Source organism: Grampus griseus, assembly GCF_964374135.1.
Source record: "Grampus griseus genome assembly, chromosome: 1".
In the NCBI taxonomy this organism is placed as follows: Eukaryota; Metazoa; Chordata; class Mammalia; order Artiodactyla; family Delphinidae; genus Grampus; species Grampus griseus.
The window spans coordinates 126,912,770-126,935,816 of NC_139017.1; the positions used below are offsets into that span (position 1 = coordinate 126,912,770).

Sequence of the window (23,047 nt, forward strand, 5' to 3'; positions counted from 1 at the left end):
TGGTGGCGCAGTGGTTGAGAGTCCACCTGCTGATGCAGGGGATACGGGTTCATGCCCCAGTCCGGGAAGATCCCACATGCCGCAGAGCTGCTGGGCCCATGAGACATGGACGCTGAGCCTGCGCATCCAGAGCCTGTGCTCCACAACGGGAGAGGCCACAACAGTAAGAGGCCTGTGTACCACCAAAAAAAAAAAAAAAAAAACACAAATACATGGAGGCTAAACAGTGCACTACTAAATAACCAAGAGATAACTGAAGAAATCAAAGAAGAAATTAGAAAATACATAGAAACAAATAACACGATGACCCAAAACCTATGGGATGAAGCAAAACCAGTTCTAAGAGAGAAGTTTATGGCAATTCAATCTCACCTCAAGAAACAAGAAAATTTTCAAATAAACAATCTAACCCTACACTTAAAACAACTAGAGAAAGAAGAAAAAAAGAACACCCGAAGTCAATAGAAGGAAAGAAATCATAAAGATCAGAGCAGAAATAAATGAAATAGAAATGAAGAAAACAATAGCAAAGATCAATAAAACTAAAAGCTGGTTCTTTGAGAAAATAAACAAAATTGATAAACCCTTAGCCAGACTTATCAAGAAAAAAAGGGATAGGACGCAAATCAATAAAATTAGAAATGAAAAAAGGGAAATCACAACTGACACCGCAGAAATACAAAGGATTATAAGAGACTACTACAAACAACTATATGCCAGTAAAATGGACAACCATGAAGAAAGGGACAAATTCTTGGAAAGGTACAATTTTCTAAGACTGAACCAGGAAGAATTAGAAAATATAAACAGACCTATCACAAGTAATGATATTGAAAGCGTAATTAAAAATCTTCCAACAAACAAAAGTCCAGGACCAGATGGCTTCTCAGGCAAATTCTATCAAACATGTAGAGAATAGCTAACACTGATCCTTCTCAAACTCTTCCAAAAAAATTGCAGAGGGAGAAGCACTCCCAAATTCATTCTATGAAGCCACCACCACCCTGATACCAAAAGCAGAAAAAGATATCAGAAAAAAAGAAGATTATAGATCAATATCACTGATGAACATAGATGCAAAAATCCTGAACAAAATATTAGCAAAAAGAATCCAACAACACATTAAAAGGATTATACACCATGATCAAGTGGGATTTACCCCAGGGATGCAAAGATTCTTCAGTATACGCAAATCAACCAATGTGATGCACCACATAAACAAATTAAGGAATAAAAACCATATGATCATCTCAATAGATGCAGAAAAAGCTTTTGACAAAATTCAACACTGATTTATGATAAGAACTCTCCAGTAAATGGGCATAGAAGGAACCTCCCTCAACATAATAATGGCCATATATGACAAATCCACAGCAAGCACCATACTCAATGGTGAAAAAATGAAAGCATTTCCACTATGATCAGGAACAAGACAAGGATGTCCACTCTCGCCACTCTTATTCAACATATTTTTGGAAGTCCTAGCCACAGCAATCAGGGAAGAAAAAGAAATAAAAGGAACACAAGTTAGAAAAGAAGAAGTAAAACTGTCATTGTTTGCAGATGACGTGATACTATACACAGAAAATCCTAAAGATGCCACCAGAAAATTACCAGAACTAATTAATGAATTTGGTAAGGTTGCAGGATACAAAATTAATGAACAGAAATCTCTGGCATTCCTATACACTAACAATGAAAAATCAGAAAGAGAAATTAAGGAAACACTCCCATTTACCACTGCAACAAAAAGAATAAAATACCTAGGAATAAACCTGCCTAAGGAGGTGAAAGTCTTGTACTCAGAAAACTATAAAACACTGATGAAAGAAATCAAAGATGATATAAACAGATGAAGAAATATACCATGTTCTTGGATTGGAAGACTTAATATTGTGAAATGACTATACTACCCAAAGCAATCTACAGATTCAGTGCAATCCCTATCAAACTACCAATGGCATTCTTCACAGAATTAGAACAGAAAGCTTTACAATTTGTATGGAAACACAAAAGACCCTGAATAGCTTAAGCAATCTTGAGAAAGAAAAACGAAGTTGGAGGAATCAGGCTCCCCGCCTTCAAACTATACCACAAAGCTGCAGTAATCAAGAGTATGGTACTGGCACAAAAACAGAAATATAGATCAATGGTACAGGATAGAAGGCCCAGAGATAAAGCCACACACATATGGTCACCTAATTTACGACAAAGGAGGCAAGAACACACAATGGAGAAAAGACAGCCTCTTCAATAAGTGGTGCTGGGTAAACTGGACAGCTACATGTAAAAGAATGAAATTAGAACGCTCCCTAACACCATACACAAAAATAAACTCAAAATGGATTAAAGACCTAAATGTAAGACCAGACAGTATGAAACTCTTAGAGGAAAACATAGGAAAAACACTCTTTGATATAAACCACAGCATGATCTTTTTTGACCCACCTCCTAAAGTAATGGAGATAGAAACAAAAATAAACAAATGGGACTTTATTAAACTTAATAGCTTTTGCACAGAAAAGGAAACCGAAAACAAGACGAAAAGACAACCCTCAGAATGGGAGAAAATATTCGTAAACGAAGCAACTGACAAAGGATTACTCTCCAAAATATACAGTATAAACCCTAGGAAAAACACACCAAGACACATATTAATCAAACTAACAAAAATTAAATTCAACGAAAAATTAGTAAAAGCAGCAAGGGAAAAATGAAAAATAACATACAAAGGAATCCCTATAAGGTCATGAGCTGATTTTTCAGCAGAAACTCTGCAGGCCAGAAGGGAGTGGCAGGATATACTTAAAGTGATGAAAGAGAAAAACCATGGAGCTCAATATCAAAAAAATCAAACAATCCAATTTAAAAATGGCCAGAAGACATAAATAGACATTTCACCAAAGAAGACATACAGATGGCCAAGAGGCACATACAGATGGCCAAGAGATGCTCAACATCACTAATTATTAGAGAAATGCAAATCAAAACTACAATGAGGTTTCACCTCACACGAGTCAGAATGGCTATTATCAAAAAGTCTAGAAACAATAAACGCTGGAAAAGGTGTGGTGAAAGGGAACACTCCTGCACTGTTGGTGGCAATGTAAATTGATACAACCACTATGGAAAACAGTATGGAGGTTCCTTAAAAAACTAAAAATTGAACTACCATACAACCCAGCAATCCCACTACTGGGCACATACCCTGAGAAAACGATAATTCAAAAAGTGTCATGTACCACAATGCTCACTGCAGCTCTATTTACAATAACCAGGACATGGAACCAACCTAAATGTCCACTGACAGATGAATGGATAAAGAAGTTGTGGTACATATATACAATGGAATATTACTCAGCCAGAAAAAGAAACGAAATTGAGTTATTTGTAGTGAGGTGGATGGACCTAGAGTCTGTCATACAGAGTGAAGTAAGTCAGGAAGAGAAAAACAAATACCGTATGCTAACGCATATATATGAAATAAAAAAAAAATGGTACTGATGAACCTAGTTGCAGGGCAGGAATAAAGATGTAGACATAGAATGGACGTGAGGACATGGGGTGGGAGGGGGAAGCTGGGGTGAAGTGAGAGTAGCATCGACATATATACACTACCAAATGTAAAATAGTTAGCTAGTGGGAAGCAGCAGCATAGCATAGGGAGGTCAGCTCGGTGCTTTGCAATGACCTAGAGGGGTGGGATAGGGAGGGTGGGAGAGAGGCTCAAGAGAGAGGGGATGTGGGGACATATGTATGCATATGGGTGATTCACTTTGGTGTACAACAGAAAATAACACAGTATTGTGAGTGATTATACTCCAATAAAGATATATTTTTTAAAAAAATGTTACTCAAAAAAAAGATAATGGCTATAATTCCCTGTGCTATACACAATATATCCTTGCTGCTTATTTATTCTATACATAGCAGTTTATGTCTCTTAATCCCATACACTTCTCTTCCATCTCCCCACTGGTAACCACTAGTTTGTTTTCTATATCTGTGAGTTTGTTTCTCTTTTGCTACATACATCCATTTGTATTATTTTTTAAATTCTACATATAAGTGATATCATACAGTATTTGTCTTTGTCTGACTTATTTCACTTAGCATAATACCTTCCAGGTCCATCCATGTTGTTTCATATGGCAGAATTTCATTCTTTTTATGGCTGAGTAGTATTCCACTGTATATATATATGCCACATCTTCTTTATCTATTTATCTGTTGATGGACACTTGGGTTGCTTCCATAACTTTGCTATTTGTAAATACTGCTGCTATGATCATTGGCATGCATGTATATTTTCTTATTAGTGTTTTCATTTTTCTGGATATGTACCTAGGAATAGAATTTCTGGGTTATACGGTAGTTCTATTTTTAGTTTTTTGAGAAATTTCCATACTGTTTTTCATAGTGGCTGCCCATCCATAATTCTTATTTATCCCCTGTACTACATATTCCCTTATAGTCCATAATTGTCCACTTAGTTTTAACTTTACATATTGCAAGATTCATTTCTAATCATTGTTTCTACTCTTTGTCTTCAACTATGTGGAGTTTTCTGTTATAATCTGCTACTTGTTAAAGTTCTTTATCAAGTATTTTCCTCAGATTGGGTATGTAGATGATATATGCTCTAAACCATTCTATCTCTACAAATACCCTTTCTTTCCCAAGAGAGATTATATTCATTTTCTATTCTTTCCATAATAAATGACCACAAATGTAGTAGCTTAAAACAACATAAACTTATTATTTTATATTCAATGGACTAAATGTTTGTGTCCCCTCAAAACTCATATGTTGAAACTCTAATCCCAGTGTTTTGGAGGTTGGATCTTTGGAAGGTAATTAGATCATGAGGGTGAAGCCTTCATGAATGCAATCAGTATCCTCATAAGAAGAGGCCAGAGAGCTAGTTAGGTCTCTTTCTGCCTTGTGAGGATACAAGAAGTTCACAGGCTGCCACCCAGAAGAGGACTCTTACGAGAATTGACCATGCTGGCACCTTTATCTCAGACTTCCAGCCTCCAGAATTGTCAGAAGTAAATGTCTGTTGTTTATAAGTGACCCAGTGTAAGGTACTTTGTTATAGCAGCCCAAACTGACTAAGACATTACAGTGCTGTAGGTCAGAGGTCTGATATGGGTCTCACCAGGCTAAAATTAAGGTGTCATCAGGGCTGGGTTCCTTTCTGGAGGCTCTAGAGGAAAATCTGTTTCCTTGCCTTTTTCAGCTTCTAGAGGCCACCCACATTCCGTGGTCCATGGCCCCTTCCTCCATCACTAAAGCCAGCAACAGCAGGTCAAGTCCTTCTCACACTACCATTTCTCTGGTTCTCTCCAACTAGGAAATGCTCTCTACGTTTAAGGACATATGTGATTAGATTGAGTCCACCAGGATAATTCAGGATAATCTTTCCATCTCAAGATCCTTCATATTAATCAAACCCATCATTTTCCTTAACACAGTTGTGAATTACATCTTGGTATCTTGGTTGAATAGAGGATTCTTGGGTTGCAGTCCTTTTTTCTTAGTAGTCTGTAGGTTGTACCCTTCTATTTAGTTTAGTTTCTCATGTTGAAGATTAATAGTCAAATTTCATTTTACATTTTTTTCTTGTAACTGAATTGTTCTTTCTTGCTGAAAGCCTAAAGACATTTTTCTTATATGTACCTGAAATCCCAGCACTTTGCTAGAGTATATCTAGATGTGAGTCTGTTGTCATCAGTCTTGCCTGGAATTGTAAGCACATTCAATTTTCAGACTCAGGTCTTTCTTAAACTCTGGGAAATACTTGTCTGATATTTATTTAACTATTGCTTATCTTTCATCTATGTCTTTTTCTTCTTCCAGAACGCTTATTATTTACACGTTAGGGCTTATTGAACCAAATTTCGAGTATTTTTTTTCTTTAAAGATTTTTTTACATCCTTGTATTTCTCTCTGACATTTGAGATAGTTCTACCACTTGATCTTTCAGAACATTAGTTTATGTATGTGTACGCAAGTTGTGTGTTTGTATGTGTCTGTGTGTGTGTGCTATTTTTTTTTTTTTTTTTTTTTTTTTTTTTGCGGTACACGGGCCTCTCCTGTTGCAGAGCACAGGCTCTGGACGTGCAGGCTCAGCGGCCATGGCTCATGGGCCTAGCCGCTCCGTGGCATGTGGTATCTTCCCAAACCGGGGCACGAACCTGTGTCCCCTGAATCGGCAGGCGGACTCTCAACCACTGAGCCACCAGGGAAGCCCTGTGTGTGCTATTTTTAATCTCAAAGATTTTATGCTGTTTCGATTCATCTGCTGAATGTTTTAAATGATTTTGGTTTCAAAAAGTCTTTCTTTGTTCAATACTTGAATGTCAAGTACTTTGTTTTTGCCTTAAGTCTTTGTCTTCCCCAAGTGTCTTCACTTCACAGGAACTTCCTCTGTGTTTTCTCCTTGCTCTTCATTTCTCCGGTAACTTAATGCCCTTAGTTGCATTGATATTTTTCCTGGTCTTCTCCTGGGGGCTTAAGGTGATGGGGTTCATTAAGCAGTAGCAGTCTTGCCAACCTCCGTTCTTATAATTCAGTAGTGTGGGGGTTGGTACCTCACTGGTATCATGTCGAGGCATCAGGAGGAAACCTCTCTCATATTCTTGCTTTGGCCTCTTCATGCTCTCCCAACCTAAAAGGTAGAAAGGATCCAGCAACTGGTTAGGTTACTTCTCAGCGTTTAGGAATCCAGAAGTAGAATATTAGATATATTCCCATGCATGTAAATTTGCGTGAGATCACGAGTTTCTAAGGGCTAAGCTGTCGCAGGATACGGGCATGCTCATCCTCATTCTGGGACTCTTCACTGCCGATTTCCAGGCTCTCCCCTTGCCAGAAGGGAGAAAGTCCTGTCCTATCTTTGGCAAGGTTGTGAAAGAATCTGAGGTTTCTTTCTTATCCTCCAGGACCTGTCTACTGGCAGAAGAGGAAGAGCTCAGAGTGAATGAGAACTGAAATGCATTTAAGCCACTGTCTTCCCACCATCTTTAAGAATGCTCTCACTCCTTTATCTGCAACATCATGTTTTTAAAAGGACTGAAGCAACAAAAGGCAAAGTGTCAACATTTGTTAAATCTGGATAGCAGGTATAGCAATAGATGGTGAGTATTTGTTGAATTATTTTCTGTACTTTTAGTTTATTTGAGGTACTTATAAACCAAATGAACTTTTAAAGTATTAATGCTATATTTATTCTGATGACTTATCAAATTTCTAACTCTCCTCCAGACCCATATACCTCCAACTGCCCATGGCCATCACAAACCATGGCCACCTTCATACTTGACTTGTCCAAAATGGGTCTTTTGGTTTATAGCCACCAAAATCTTTCCCCAGGTGTTTCTAATTTCAACAAATGGCACCACTATCAACTCAGCTGCTCAAGCAAAAAGCATAGGATTGGTTTCTACATGCATTCCCTTTAGCAAGCCCTATCAATATACTTCTAAACAGCAATTAAAATCCTTTCACTTCTCTCCAGCTCCTCTGGAATCATCCTGTTTCAAATCACTTTTCTGCAATAGTCTCTGCTTCCACTTTGACCCTGCAATTCATTGTACCTGTACCCAAAACACTATTCTTTTAAAGTCAGATCCTGTCATGTTTTTAAAACATTGTAATGGCTTCTCATTGCTTATAGAACAAAACAAAACTCCTTACTATAGCCTACAAGTAACTAGGTGATCTAACTGCTCCCTGCCTCTCAAATCCCAACTTCCTTCCTCCCCCTTGCTTTCTGTGCTCCAGCCACACTGGTCTCCGGTCTCCTATTCAAATATACTAGGCTCTTTCCCATCCCAGGGCTTTTATATTTCTATTCTCTCTGCCTATTAAGAGCCTGCGCCCCCTCACCACCACTTTTTGAATAGATTAACTGCTTTCTATCATTTAGGTATCAATCAAATATCATCTCCTCTCAGAGGTCTTTCATAGCTACCTTATCTAAGTACCATTCCTTTGCTCAGCTCATAGTTACTCCATCACATCACCCTGGTTATTTCCTTCATCACATTATTTCAGTCTATAGTTTTCTATTAATTATTGTAATCACTACTGTAATCAGCTTGCACCTCAATGAACAGACTCATGCCTTTATCAACTAACTAACCATTTTACTTAAGATTGGATTAGTAAGTACATCAGATAATAAGAAGACATAATGAAGGGATATTCAGCTCTCATCACATTGGCTGGCATACTCAGATGTAAGTACTTTGTATAAGTGGGTCTTTCTTGTCTGAAGAACAACCAACTAACTGGCTTGGGCATTCTGTAAACCTCTTCCTTGCATGCAAATTACAGCTAGTAGTTATTTTGAATAATATATTAAGCATAACAGATCCAACTGTATACAACATATTTATATAACTTAGTTATACTTTTAGATGACTGCCTTTGTAAGATTCATGATCTGGGCATCCCCTTTATGTAAACCTCCACTACAATCGTATGTCTCTCCCAGTATTATTTATGATACAGGTTCAGATGCCGTGTCAGAGAGAAGCACAAAACAACAATAGAACGGTATTTACTTCACATTAAAACCCAGTGTGGGGCTTCCCTGGTGGCGCAGTGGTTGAGAGTCCGCCTGCCAGTGCAGGGGACGTGGGTTCGTGCCCCGGTCCGGGAGGATCCCACGTGTTGCGGAGCGGCTGGGCCTGTGGGCCATGGCCGCTGAGCCTGCGCGTCCGGAGCCTGTGCTCCGCGACGGGAGAGGCCACAGCGGTGAGAGGCCCGCGTACCGCAAAAAAAAAAAAAAAAAACCCAGTGTGGTGTGGTGGCTCTCTATGAAGTTGTCACATACTCAGGGCCCTTCAGTTTTGATGCTCCATCAGGCCCGTGGTGTTAACCTTGGCCACAAAGTGCAAGCAGCCTCACCGCTGCATACTCATTCCTGCCCATAGAAAGGGGGAGAATGGAAGGAAAAGGATGCCCTTTGATTTCAAGGGCATGACCTGGCCAGAATCTAGTGTAATTAGGTTCTAGCTAGACTTAAAACGAAGCTGCAAGAAAGGCCAAAAAGAACCATCTATTTTCTGGGGAGCCTTGTACTCAGTTACAATTCTAAAGTTTTCTTACTGTTAGAGAGAAGGAAAGGGTGGACATTAGGGGTTCTCTCCTATGTACCCCTTTAGAACATAAACTTCAAAAAAACAGATTTCTCCATTACATCCCATTGTATCTCTGCTCCTAGAACAGTGTCTGGCACAAATATGTCCTCCTCTGACCATTTTCCTTGCCTTTGTCCTGACTCAGCAGCGATTATCACTGCTCACTTGGACTAAAGCAAGTCTAAATTATCTTTGTGTCTCAATACCAATCTATCTTCCACACTACCATCAAAGTGAACTATTTAAAATAAAAACATTCTTCTTTGATTCCATTTCTTAAAGCCCTCCAGTAGCTCAGCAATATCCTTAAGATAAGATTCAATATGCGAGCAGAGCCTTCAAGGCCCTTGCCAACTGCATCTCACCACACTCACCCTGTTCTACAGCCAAATAAATATGAATACAGTTCCTTCAACATTCCATCCTCTTTCATGCTTTTATGACTTTACACACGTGTTGTTCAATCCAGGAAGATTCACAGCCATTCACTCTCCTGCATTCCCATAGTACCTTGTACATACTACATATGACATAATTTTGTAGTTTTTTAATTTACATGTCTGCCTCTTCTATGAGACTACAACTACTGATGAGAAGGACAGAGACCATGTCCTGTTCATCTTTCAGTTCTTAGCCCTGAGTTAACCACAATATTTTTTCACTATTTTTGTTGTCTGAAATGACCACATATCTGAAGGAATAAAGCACTATTAGCTTATTTAAAACTAAGAAACCTGTTTTATCCGGGCACCTAACATCCCCTGCAGGATTCTGGGCAGCCCCTGCCCAGGAATTTACGGATGTCAGGATGAACGACACACAGGACTAATAGATATGAAATTAGTTTACTACTCATATGATAAACAGCAAAAGGATTCCCCAAGGAGAAGGGCTCAGGTTCCGCCTAAGGTGAAACAAAGTTGAGAGGGAGGTGGAAGGTGGCTTAGGGTTTTATTATGATTAAGGGGTGGGGGGTAGGGCCGGGATGAGGATTCCCAGAGACAGCAGAGTTTTGCATCTTTTGAAATTCTCACAGGCACCAAGGGAGGGAGTGTGCAGATTTACTTATCCCTCCTAGATGTGGGGCAAAGAGGAAAGGGGAGAGGCGGAGAGTTGAAAGCTGTCAGCCACCAATCATCAAAAATGAAGTCTTTCTCTATTATGAAACCTTTCATGCCCATGATCATACTTAGGTTGAAGTCATTTTTATTTTTGTTTTACCTTAAGGAAAAAGTGCCCACCTTGCAAGGTTGTTGTGGGAGTTAAATTTAAATAAAATAGGAGTTGGAAAGGGCCTTATATACTATAATGTATTATAGTGAGAATATTATCTATATTACACCAACATTACACTATTATATTATTATATTATTGTATAATATTATATTATTGGTATTATATTTAATACCAATATTAAAGTATTATACCAATTATTATAATCATATAGACCAGATCCTATCCTAAGTACCTTCTATATAGTATATATCCTAATATATATCCTAAAATTCTAATACAATTTTGACCTTATCGAGAATATATAAGCAACAAGGTATGGAGTGGATGATGCATGGTTTTAAATATCCACTGTCTATTATCTCACATACCTGACAGGGGGAATCCAGGGGGAACTTTGTGAATTGCTGACTTGTAGATTGCAATGCCTGATGCAGAAGTCACAAATGCAGTTTCTGTAGCCAAAAGATTTCAGTGGGTGGTAAAGCCTGGTGGGAGCTAAACAGATGTGCCGTCAATTTCCCATCTTCACACCAGCTTTTGTTGAATCTATGGCATTTGTGCACAGCATTTGTGGGTATTTTGATCTTTAAAACAGGGCCTTAGGCTCTGTAGTTGAGAGGCAACCCCAAAGCATAAAATATTTTTATTGAAAACTTCATCAGACTGTAAACTTGTTACAGATTGTGGGAGCAATAAAGCATAGCCCATGTTTCTGAACCACCACCTCAGCGGACTGACCGCATTTCCCTTCCGTGATAATGAGAACAGTTGAAATTGCTCCCAGCCTTCCAGACAGCAACAGGGCAACTGACACCACTCTCCCCAGTGTAGGTGAAAGTTGGGACAGCGAACTTTAAGGACATCACACCTAAGTTAATAGATGCCCAAATAGAATCATCATGTTCACAACTGAAACATTTGGAGAAGCAAAGCGCAGCCCTCAGGCAGAAAGAGGTGGGAGACAAGCAAACTGACATTTATAATCTTCTTTGAGGGAATAACAAAGGAGAAGCCAGAACTGTTTCTTATGAAAAAGTGCACCATTAGGAAAACCCTGAAACAAGATTCCCTGCCTACTTTATCTCTGAGCTCTTCCTATTCAACTGAAAATGCAGCTGACAATAGTTCTATTGCATCGTTAAGATGTGAGCATTCTTAGAGTAATACTGTTATCTCACACCTGAGAGTTCAGTCCCACCACAGGTCAGCTGGCATGGCACAGAAAAAAGAAATGCCCCCAGACAGAAACGCATGCTTGGTGACCAGGAACAATGTATGCCTTTTGTTGAAAGGACAGTGGAGGGTCCGCACCCTCTTATTCTCAGCAGATGACTTAACCTCCTACTTCTGAGAAAATCTAGGCCAGAGTCCTCAAAATGTGGTCCCCAGGTCAGTTCCACAAGTTTTACCTAGGAACTTATTAGAACTACAGATCCCCAGCCCTATCTCAGACTCCCACCTCTAGGGTTGGGGTTCAGCGATAAGTTGAACCAACTTTTTCAATAAATTGTCCAAGTAATTCTGAACCACTCTAATATTTGACGACCACTGATCTCTACCTTTGGAAATAAGGTTCTCCTATTTCTCTCCTTGTCATTTCCAATATATTAATTCTTTTCTGCATTGGATTTACATGTCTCAAAAGAAGATATTTCTAATCTTGTCTAAAGTTTATCTTTCCTTGTGCTACTCCTACTATATTCTATATTAATTACTGCCCATCTCTCTTAGCTTCAATCTCTCCCCATCTACCAGTTCCTTCTGTTCAGCATAGATAAAAATGTCTCCACATTATAACAGCTTCCATTCTTACTCTTTTCACTAACAAAAGACTTCAACAAGTAATATTTTATTGCTATCCTTTCATCCTCAGCTCTAATTTTTGCTTCTTTAAAGTTGCATTTTGTCCTCCAGTATCACTTTTAATATAGTATCCGATATACAAAAGAACATATGTACCTGCCCAACAGAACTAGCACAGGACCTATGCATTGCTGTGCATTTCTCTGCATCCCTCTGCCTCCCTGGTTCACTCTTAATCCCATGCATTCTGATTCCATGATTCTACTAAGACTTCCACTAGTGTTACCAATGTCCACTAAATTGAATTATCCGAAGGCCTTTTCTCCATCCACATCTTACCTGTACTCTGTGCAACTTCTGTTTTTGCTGACCAAACCTTCCCTATGGCCTAACTTCTGTCCTTTTATAATAATTCTCTATTCTAATTCTCCTCCTATTTCTCTGTTCATGTTCTGCCTTCTCCCTGCTCCTCTTTCCCCCTTATTTGACCCCATGTTATTATTATTCCTTAGGGCTATATCCTTAGTTCAAGACAAAATTGATATTGACTAATCTCTGCATACTTGGTCTGGGTAATCTCATTCATTCCATTACCTCATTACCACCTGTACACCTATGATCCCCAAACTATGATATTCACACACACACACACATTTAACAGCTCCCAGACAATATCCACTTAGTAACATGTTTAAAGTAGTACTTTAAACTCACACTATTCAAAACTAAACCCACCATCTTTCCCTTTATACCTTAACCCCTCAGTTTTTGTCCTTGTTCATGGCATTTCCATGCATCCAGCTGAACAGGAAACTGCCGCATGTTCATGGCTTCTCCTCCTTGCTCCTAACCCACATTCAACTGCACACCACTTCCCATCCATTCAACCCCAGTGTTGTTCAGTTTTCCTCCTCCTTCTCATTCCCACACCTACTGCCTGTTCAAATCCCTCAGCATCCATCACCCACCTCGCTCTGAAATCTTCCTCTCTAGATTTTCAACCTTCAACCTTTCTCTTTCCAAACAGCCTCTACATTGTCTCTCATTATCTTATTACCTTACAGATCTATATTCAATTTATTTAAAAAATCCAATGGCTTCAATTTATTAATTTGGATAAAGGCAAAAGTGTAAGACCCTTCACATTCTGACCTCTACCCACCTTTTCAAACTCAGATTTCCCGCCTTTTACTTAAGCCATATCTCCACCCATACCATCTCACATACCCTACATGCCCTATGAATACTTGCATTCCTTGAATATGTCACTTTGTCTCAAGGAGTCATGGTCTTGTCCATGCTATTTCCTGCATCTGAAATGTTACTTCTACTTCTGTCCAGCAGATATATGCTTGCTCAGCTTCAAGTCAAGGACAAATAACAGCTTTCACTGTTGCTTCTCCCCTCCAAGGAAGAATTCATTGCTCCTCACCTGTATTCTTATTCTAGAACTAAATATACTGTATTATATTAATTTGTCTACATCTACATTTCTCACTACATCTGTGGGTTTTAAAGATTCATTCATTTTTTTCAACACTCTCTCCTGAGCCCCTGGCAACCATTGATCTTGTACCATCTCTCTAGTTTTGCTTTTTTCTAGAATGCCATATAAGTGGAATCATACAGTATGTTGCCTTTTCATACTTGATTCTTTCACTTAGCAACATGCATTTAAGATTCAACCATGTCTTTTTGTGGTTTGACAGCTTATTTCTTTTCATCATTAATGTTGCACTGTATGTATGTACCACAATTTATCAATTCACCTATTAAAGCGTATCTTTATTGCTTCCAGCTTTTGGTGATTTTTAATAAAGTTGTTATAAATATGTTCGTGCGGGTTTCTGTGACAATGTAAGTTTTTAAATCAGTTAAGTAAATATCTAGGAGCATGACTGCCAGATCATATGATAACACTATGTTTAGCTTTGTAAGAAACTGCCCAACTGTATTCCAAAGTGCCTGTGCCATTTTGCACTTCCACCAGCAATGAATGAGAGCTCTTGCTCTACATTCTTGCCAGCAATTGTTTTCTGGTTTTTTCTTTTGGATTTTGGCCATTCTAATAACTGTGTCATGGCATCTCATTGTTTTAATTGACAATTCTCTAATGGCAAATGATGTGGTACATCTTTTCAAATGCTTGTTTGCCATATGTAGATTTTCTTTGATTTGTTGTCTCTTCAGATCATATGCCCATTTTCTAATGGGGTTATTTGTATTCTTATTGTTGAATTTTTTATGTTTCTTGTATATTTTGGATACAAGTTTATTATCAGATATGTGTTTTGCAAATCTTTTCTCCCAATCTGTGGCTTGTCTTTTCATTCTTTTAACAGTGCCTTTCACAGAGCAGAAATTTTTAATTTTAATGAAGTCCAACATATCATTATTTTTTCTTTCATAGACCATGGGGTGGTTTTTTTTTTGGTGTTTTATCAAAAACTCATGGCCAAATCCAAGGTCACCTAGGTTTTCTCTATGGTATCTTCTAGGAGTTGTGCAGTTTTGCATTTTACATTCAGGTCTATGATCATTTTGAGTTAATTTTGGTGAAATATGTAAGGCTTCTGTCTAGATTATTATTAATTTTTTGATATGAATGGCTATTTTTTCAACACAATTTGTTGAAAGATTATGTCTTCTCAACTGAAATGCCTTTACTCCTTTATCAGAGATCGGTTGACTGTATTTTATTGGTCTACTTCTGAACTCTCTATTCTGTTCCATTCATCTATGCCACTGTTCTTTTGCCAATATAAAGCTATCTTGATTACTGTAGCTTTATATTAAGTCAAAATCAGGTAGTGTGACTCTTCCATCTTTTTTCTTCTTCAGTATTTATTGTGTTGGCTATTCCAGATCTTTTGTCTTTTATACAAAGTTTAGGATCAGTTTTTCAATATCTACAAAATAGCTTGCTGGAATTTTGACTGGAATTGCATTGAATCTATAGATCAAGTTAGGAAGAATTACACCCTAACAATTTTGAATCTTTTAATCCATGATCATCATATATCTATTTATTTAGAATTCCTTTGGTTTTTTATCAGAATTTCATAGTTTTCTGAATACATATCCTGTACATATTTTTAATTTATATCTAAATGCTCCTCTTTTTGTTTTCATGCAGTTATAAATAATATTATTATAATATTTATTTCAAATTCTAATTGTTCATTTCCAATGTATAGGGAAGTAATGAATTTTATATATTAACCTTGTAATCTGCAACCTTGCTCTAGTCATTTATTAGTTTCAGAAGTTTTATTTGCCAATTCTTTGGGATTTTCTGCATAGACATTCATGTCATCTGCAAACAGAAACTGTTTTATTTCTTCCTTTCCAAATTGTATGTTTTTTATTTCCTTTCCTTTGCTTATTGCACTAGCTAGGACTGCCAGTGTAATGCTGAATAGGATTGGTCAGACAGAACACCCTTACTTTGGTCCCAATCTTAAACGAAAGCATCTAGCTTCTGACCATTAAGTATGTTAGCTATAGGGTTTTTTTTGTAGAGGTCTTCAAGTTGAGGCAATTCTCCTTTATTTTTAGTTTGCTGAGAGTTTTTACCATGAATGGGTGCTGAATATTGCCAAATTCTTTCTCTGCATCAACTGATAAGATTATATGATTGTTCTTCATCTATTGGTGTGGTAGATTGCATTGACTGACCTTAAAATGTTGAACCTGGAATAAACCCCACTTGGCCATAGGGTATAATTTTTTTTATATATTGTTGAAGTTTATTTGCTAAATTTTTTGAGGACTTTTTTATCTATTATGCTCATGAGAGATATTGCAGTTTTCCCTTCTTATAATGTCTTTGTCTGGTTTGGGTGTTAGGGCAACACTGGCCTCATAGAATGAGTTGGGAAGTGTTCCATCTACTTCAGTTTTCTGGAACAGATTGTGGAGAAATTGTATCATTCCTGTTTTAAGTGTTTGGTAAAATTTGTAAGAAAACCATCTAGGCCTAGAGCTTTCTTTTTCTTGGTAGGTTAATAATTTTCTATTCAATGTCTTTAATAGATACAGACCTTTCATGTTATCTATTTCCCCTCTGTGAGTTTTGGTCCTTTTGAGTCTTTCAAGGAATTAGTCCATTTCATCTAAATTTTCAAATATGTGGGTAGTCCTTTATTATTCTTTTCATCTCGAGGGAATCAATAGTGATGTTCTCTCATTTCTTAAAGTGGTAACTTATGTCTTTTCTTCTTTTTCTTGGTGAGCCTGGCCAGAGGTTTATCAGTGTATTGATCTTTTCAAAGAACCATCTTTTGGTTCCACTGACTTTCTCTACTGTTTTCCTGTTTTCAATTGCACTGATTTTTGCTCTAATTTAATTATTGATTTTCTTCTGCTTGCTCGAGTCTTAAATTACTCCTTTTCTTTATGGTTTTCTAAGATAGAAGAAGTACTGATTTAGTTTTTTGTTCTTGTCAAATATATCTCTATATAGAGATAGACAGAAATCGATATATAGACATATATATAGGTATAGATATATATTTCCCTCTAAGCACTGCTTTTGCTGCATCCCATAAATAATAGTAAATTTTAATTTTATTTTCACTTAGTTCAAAATATTTTTAATTTTCTCTTAAGATTTCTCTTTGGCCCATTTGGTCTGTTATTTACAGTTGGGTTTTTAATCTCTGAATAGTTGGGACTTTCCAGTTATCTTTCTGTTACTGATTTCTTATTTAATTCCACTGTGGTCTGAGAACATACTTTATATGATTTTTACTCTTAAATTTGTTAAGGTGTGTGTGATAGATGTATCTTGGTGAACATTCAATGCAAGCTTGAGAAGAATGTATACTCTGTTGTTGTTGGATGAAGTATTCTAAAAAACTTCAATTAAATCAAGTTGATTGATAGTGCTGTTCACATCAAATATATCTGTAATGATTTCTACAGTGTTGAAGTCTACAAGTATAATAGTGGATTTGTCTATTTCTCCTTACTCTTGCTATATTTAAAGAAAATTTTAAAAGCTTGAAAACATCTGCAATGTGGCAGGCAACCTCTAAATTTGTCCCCAATGATGTACACCTCCTCATATTCAGGCCCTTGCACAGTTCCTCCCCTTGGGTGTAGGCTAGATCTAATGAACGGAATTTGTAAAAGTGATGGGATGTCACTAAAAAGATTTTGACTTCTCTCTTGCTCACCTTCTACTGGCCCGTCTTTCTCTATCAAAAACTCTTGCTCCATAAAAAGCAAACTGTCATGTTATGAGTAGCACAATGGAGAGGCCCATATAGCAAAAAACTGATGTTTCCAGTCATCAGTCAGTAAGGAGGTGAACCTGTCAAAAACTGTGTGAGTGAGCTTGGAAGCAGATCCCTCCCACCCAGTCAACCATTGAAATGATTGTAACACTGGCTAATAACTTGACTTTGGCCTTGTGAGGGACCCAGTCAGAGGCACCCAGCTAGGCCACAACTAGATTCCTGACCCACAGAAAATATAAGATAACAAATGTTTGTTACTTTAAGCCATTAAATTTGGGGATTATTCATTATACAGCAATAGATAACTAACACATGTAGGGAAAAGAAAACTACATAAAATTACCTCACATGTTTAAAAACTAAATAAATACAAACTTTAAAAACAGAAAATACAATCATCAAAATTGAAATACTCAATATAATAGATTTAACAGCAAATTTAATGTAGTTGAAAAGAGAATTAGCAAACCAGAAGGCAGACCAAAAGCAATTACCAGAATACAGCCCAGAAAGACAAAATTTCTAATTACATATATATGAAAGACATGAAAAGAAATGGAAGATAAAGAAGTAGATTCAAAATACATTTAATCATAAATCCAATAGCAGAGGAGCAAAAGACTGGCAGAGAAAATATCTGAAGAGATAATAACAAAGAATATTCCAGATCTGATGAGAAAGATACCAACTGACATATTTGAGAAGTCCAGTAAATCTCATATAGGATAAATAAAAGGAAATCCACCCCTAGTTACATCAAAGATGGAATTCAGAAATCAAGAGCCCACCCCGCCAAAAAAATGCAGATTATTTACACAGAAAAACAATTAGACTTACAGCCATTTTCCCAACAACAGTAATGGAAGCCAAAAGGTAAGGGGTAAAGTATTGAAATAAAGAAACTGCTACATAATGAAAAAGAAAACACTTTCAAGAATGAGAGCAAAATAAGGACATTTTCAGAGAAACAAACCAAAAAATAAGAATAAATTCTAAAGGACTTACTTCAAGCAAAAAGGCAAGTGATCCCAGACAGAGAGCTAGTGTATTTGGGGGTTAAAATATATAGATAATTAAAAACTGTAAACAGGGAAGGGTTAGAAGGGGTTAAAGAGCTAAAAGATCCTCATGGAGGAAAGTTAAAATTATAGATTAACTGTAGACATTCAAGGCTGAGTATTGGCTTATTTTCCTAATTTGGTTGTGGTGACATTGCTTTGATAAATTTGGTAGATCAATAAACTGCTTTAATTATTCAAAAAGTGAAGACCACCAGAGGCTTGGCATTGGCCACATCCCAAGTATGACCCCAGACTAACGGTGAAAAGAGGGGGGAAAAAGTTGGGGAATGTCAGGAAGAATGTATTTTTCCCACTTTTTGATGTGTCTTCCAAGTGTCAGGGATGCCACCAGCTTAAGATTCATAACCTCCTTCTGCCTTTTTACTCAGTCTTCCCTGGAAAGAAGGAGTAATTGAATCTGCACTGGTCTTTCCAGAAGGAGAAAGTAGACATGCACAACTCAGTCCTTCCTTCGTACTGTCTCACCGGGGCATGATTCTACAACTCCACCATTTTCAAATTTCATAGAGGTAGATTCTCCCTCTGAGGACGAGGGCTCCCTGCACAGGCCCAGCACCTCCTATTACTGGGTGGTAAGTCTGTATGATTACGGTGTACAGCGTTAGCAGCCTACTTGCCCACAGACACAGAGTACATATTCCAATATTAACGTTATCAGTAATGAGAATAACATCTTGTTTTCATATCTGACTTCTTCTTTCATCATATTTCCAAGATGGTTCCAATAACTCAAGTGGTGAAGTTCCTCCAGAACCCCCAATAATAGAAAATGCATAATTCTGGCTATTCAGTCCAGGTATAACAATAAAAAAACAATAATAACAATAACATCAAAATAACCACTAAGTGCTACATATATTACATTTTCTTTCTCACACAACTCTGAAAAGCTGTAACATCTCCACTGTTTATTCATTTGAGTTTTTGTAGGATAAAGAAACTCATCCAAAGGTAGCAAGATGGAAGTCCACCCAACTGGACTCAGGTCCTCACTCTTTCTTTCTCCATAGTAAATCAAATCATTGTCCTTCCATTCCAGGCCTTTTGCCTGCAGTGATGGCCACCTCTCTTCACCAATATACTCTCCCCAAACAAGGGCTAAATTTATATCAATGTTTTTCTATTTAACTTTATATACCTTGGGCAGTAACTTTCATTTGTTCTCGCTCAAATTCCTTCACTGGCTTTAAATACTTGATCTGTAGCACATATTCCCAGACTGTTGACATATTTAGAACACCAACCAGGAACTCAAGGTCAGTTTCACCCAGTTACAAAAAAATTGTCAAAGCAATTATCAGAGCAGGAGTCATATCCTAGAGATTTTTACTAGTCTAGAATAGGAGTCATCAAACTGACTGGCAGGCAAAATCTAGCTTGCTGCCTGTTTATGTAAGTAAAGTTTCATGGGAGCTGAGCTACACATTCATTTATGTACAGTCTACGGCCATGTTCACACTACAATGGCAGTGTTGAATAGTGGCAACAGAGACTATAAAGCCCACAAAGCCAAAAATATTTACTAACTGGCAGAAAAAGCTTATTGACCCCTTGTCTAGACCTGGAGATTGATTCCACATTCTCCGTGTTCTAAGTAGTGAGTATAATTCTTTCTCACACATGATTGTAGGCTGCACCCCTTACCTCTAGGACCTTTCATCAAGTTGATGGCAATGATAGTATCTGGAACCCTACTTCCTCACTTCTAATCAAATGATTTTTCAATTAGATTCCTCTGCCAGCAATTCCACCAGTATTCATCAATATTGCAAAGGAAGTATTTTTAAGGGATGTATTGATATGCTTTTAGCTGCTTATACTTAAAAATAAATTTGGAGTCAATGACTGAATACTCTCACACTTTAAAAACTATCCAGGTAACTGAAAAAAAACGGACATATTATGAATGAATTACTAATATGTGGTGTTGGCTGACTGCATGACAAACTGGATAATGGCTAAATCTTCCATTTCACTCATCATGAGGCTAGTGATACTTGAAACATGGTTTCTAATTTTCAAAAGGCTTTAATGGATAATGATCAAGAGAAGAGAAACTAATGTTTGTTGATTGTCTAACATGTGCTTTTTACTAAACTAGGTATTTTGGAGATATTACCATATTTAATCCTTACAATAGCCTATGAGGTAAGTACAATTACTCTCTTTGTACAGATGAATATATTCAATTTAGAAAGGTAGACAAGTGTGCCCCACATGTCAGAGTCTAGATTCGATACTTCTAAGGAAGGAACAATTCTGCAACTCCCAAAGGGTCTTTGAGTAAAATGAACTCCAGCATCGCAAGGTACTCTAACATTGCAAGGTACATTTTATCTGGAGTGTTATTCTAACACATAAAACACCAACGACCAACAAAACTGGACTCCTGCTGTGCCAGTCATCACCTCTTTAGTTGTTGGTTTGTAAGGAATTTGCTTCTGGGGAAGCATCTGGAATAGTAATAAGGGCAATCAGAGAGCTCAAGAAGGCACGTATTTACCAACTGGTATGGAAGCATTTCAATATTGTAACAACTGGTAATACTGCACCAGTGCCAACCTGCTGAAAAATAACTCTGTGGAAATCTTCTGAACTCCAAATCTGCCATCATGCAGAAGCAAACCAAGACTAAACACATAAGTTATGTGACTGAGTAAGCAATGCAGAAACAATATGCCCATTTTAGTGCTCAATGATTGGTTATGACTATTCTAATGTTAATTCAGCTGAGGAGCAGATGTTAGTCAGTGCTTTTCAAATTTTTAACCCATTCCCCCTACGACATGTTCACATGCTTCTCTATCACATACAGAATGATGAACCATTTCAGGCTAATAACTGTGATAGCTGAAGTCTCAGTGATCTAATTCTTAGTGTATTTGATAACCACCAACTAAAAGACTTCCTGCATCATTCAATGAGCACATAATGGACTACTCATCAGCACTGTACAGCTCAGCATATGGCAAGGGTATACAGCACACCATAAAAACTACATATTTTAAGGATTTACTGTGATATTATTGCACAATGATTTAATATATTTAGTTTTTCTCCTTAACAAATGAGTTAAATGAAAAGTGATTTTTAAAGCACCATATTATTATAATTTAAAATAAAACATAGAGAAAATATTTTTCTTTTTAATAAGCCTCCCTGTTATGTAAGCAGACTATTCTTGGAAAATATTTGGAAATTATGTAGAGCAAAAATAAAAACCAGAGAAAGTGCTAAAAACTAAATATGTGATTAAAAACACGTATTTGAAGAAATATCATGGCACAATTTTAACCACAGTTATAAATTATACGTATTCAATTAACGTTTCAACACTAGATTAAAATAGCCTGTTTCACAAACATAGACTCTGCAAAACAGTCCAAGCATCTCTCATAGTACAATCTTCATTCCTTTTTTGATTTATAATGAAGTGTTTTATTTTCTAGATAACCACAAACTGAAATTAGTAAAGTGGGATTATACAAAGAAGCTAAGAATAATTATATTTTGAGTACAGTAATAAGAATATCCTGTCATTCATCTATATAATATATATGTTTTACTTCCTTTAGGCACTCATATAATTTTGCTTTTCTAAATTAAAACATCATATTGACATACACTAATAGTTTTTTTTTAAAAAAAGATCATAGGCAGTAATTTTGCTTTCCTTGTCATTAATAAAAATGCATCTCATTCCTTCCTCAATAGGCCCCTTCCAATCTTAAGAGGTAGGAGATACCTCCACTCCTCATTTTGCTACCCGAAGGGAAACAAATTCTCAAAATGTCAAAAGCCTTAGTTACTCCACAGATAACTAACATTTTAATAACAAGAAATTGTACCGGGAGTAACTGGAAAATAAAACTTAGAACTGACATTTAAGTTGGGGGCTACTCACCACTCCTGGCTCACAGTTGTAATAGCAATGCTTGGAAGTGTCACCAAAGGAAGCGTGGTCGGTCTGGAAATGCCATCTCCCTCAGGAGTCCTTGCCCTTCCGCTCTGTCTTTGGGACAGTGGTGGCAACTGCAAGTTTCCTGAGCAACACCTTCTCCCTCTCCAGAGGTCGATCCCAAGTGTGTTACTAGAAGAACTGTAGGATTTACTCAAGTTGCATTCAAAATAATCTTTAACATTCTAGAGGAACCACAGGGAAAGAAAAAAGAGAAAAAGAAAATGAAATTCAAATGTTTAAAATGATGCACGATGGAGTAAAATAAGAAGCTAAATGATCAAGCTGTCACTCATAAAGTCCTGATTCATTATCTCACAATCAGAATCGAACACTGACGTCAAAAGCTTAAGAGAAAACACGTAGGCACAAGGGCTAATTCTCAAATTTTAGACACATTAGTTGCATAGTCTTGGTGATCTTCAGGACTGTTGATAATATTTTCCCGTTAGAAGCATGTGGATTGCAGGGCTTTTTATCTTCTTTCTCTTTTTTTAAATTATTCTTTTTTTCTTTCTCTTTTTTCACTTGCTAAAACGAAAGCTTTTCATAGAAAATATATTTTGGACATCA

At 37.1% G+C, this 23,047-nt stretch overlaps 1 protein-coding gene across 1 annotated transcript in view; it reads right to left on the reverse strand.

Moving 5' to 3' along the window:
* Positions 1-23,047, reverse strand: part of PDE4B (phosphodiesterase 4B) — a gene marked incomplete at its 5' end in the record, with an annotated part of 484,828 nt that overhangs the window by 456,338 nt on the left and 5,443 nt on the right. Inside the window, one exon of the mRNA XM_082674895.1 lies at positions 22,421-22,659. Within this exon, the coding sequence (XP_082531021.1) occupies positions 22,421-22,659 (239 nt within the window). The remainder of the gene's footprint in view (positions 1-22,420; positions 22,660-23,047) is intronic.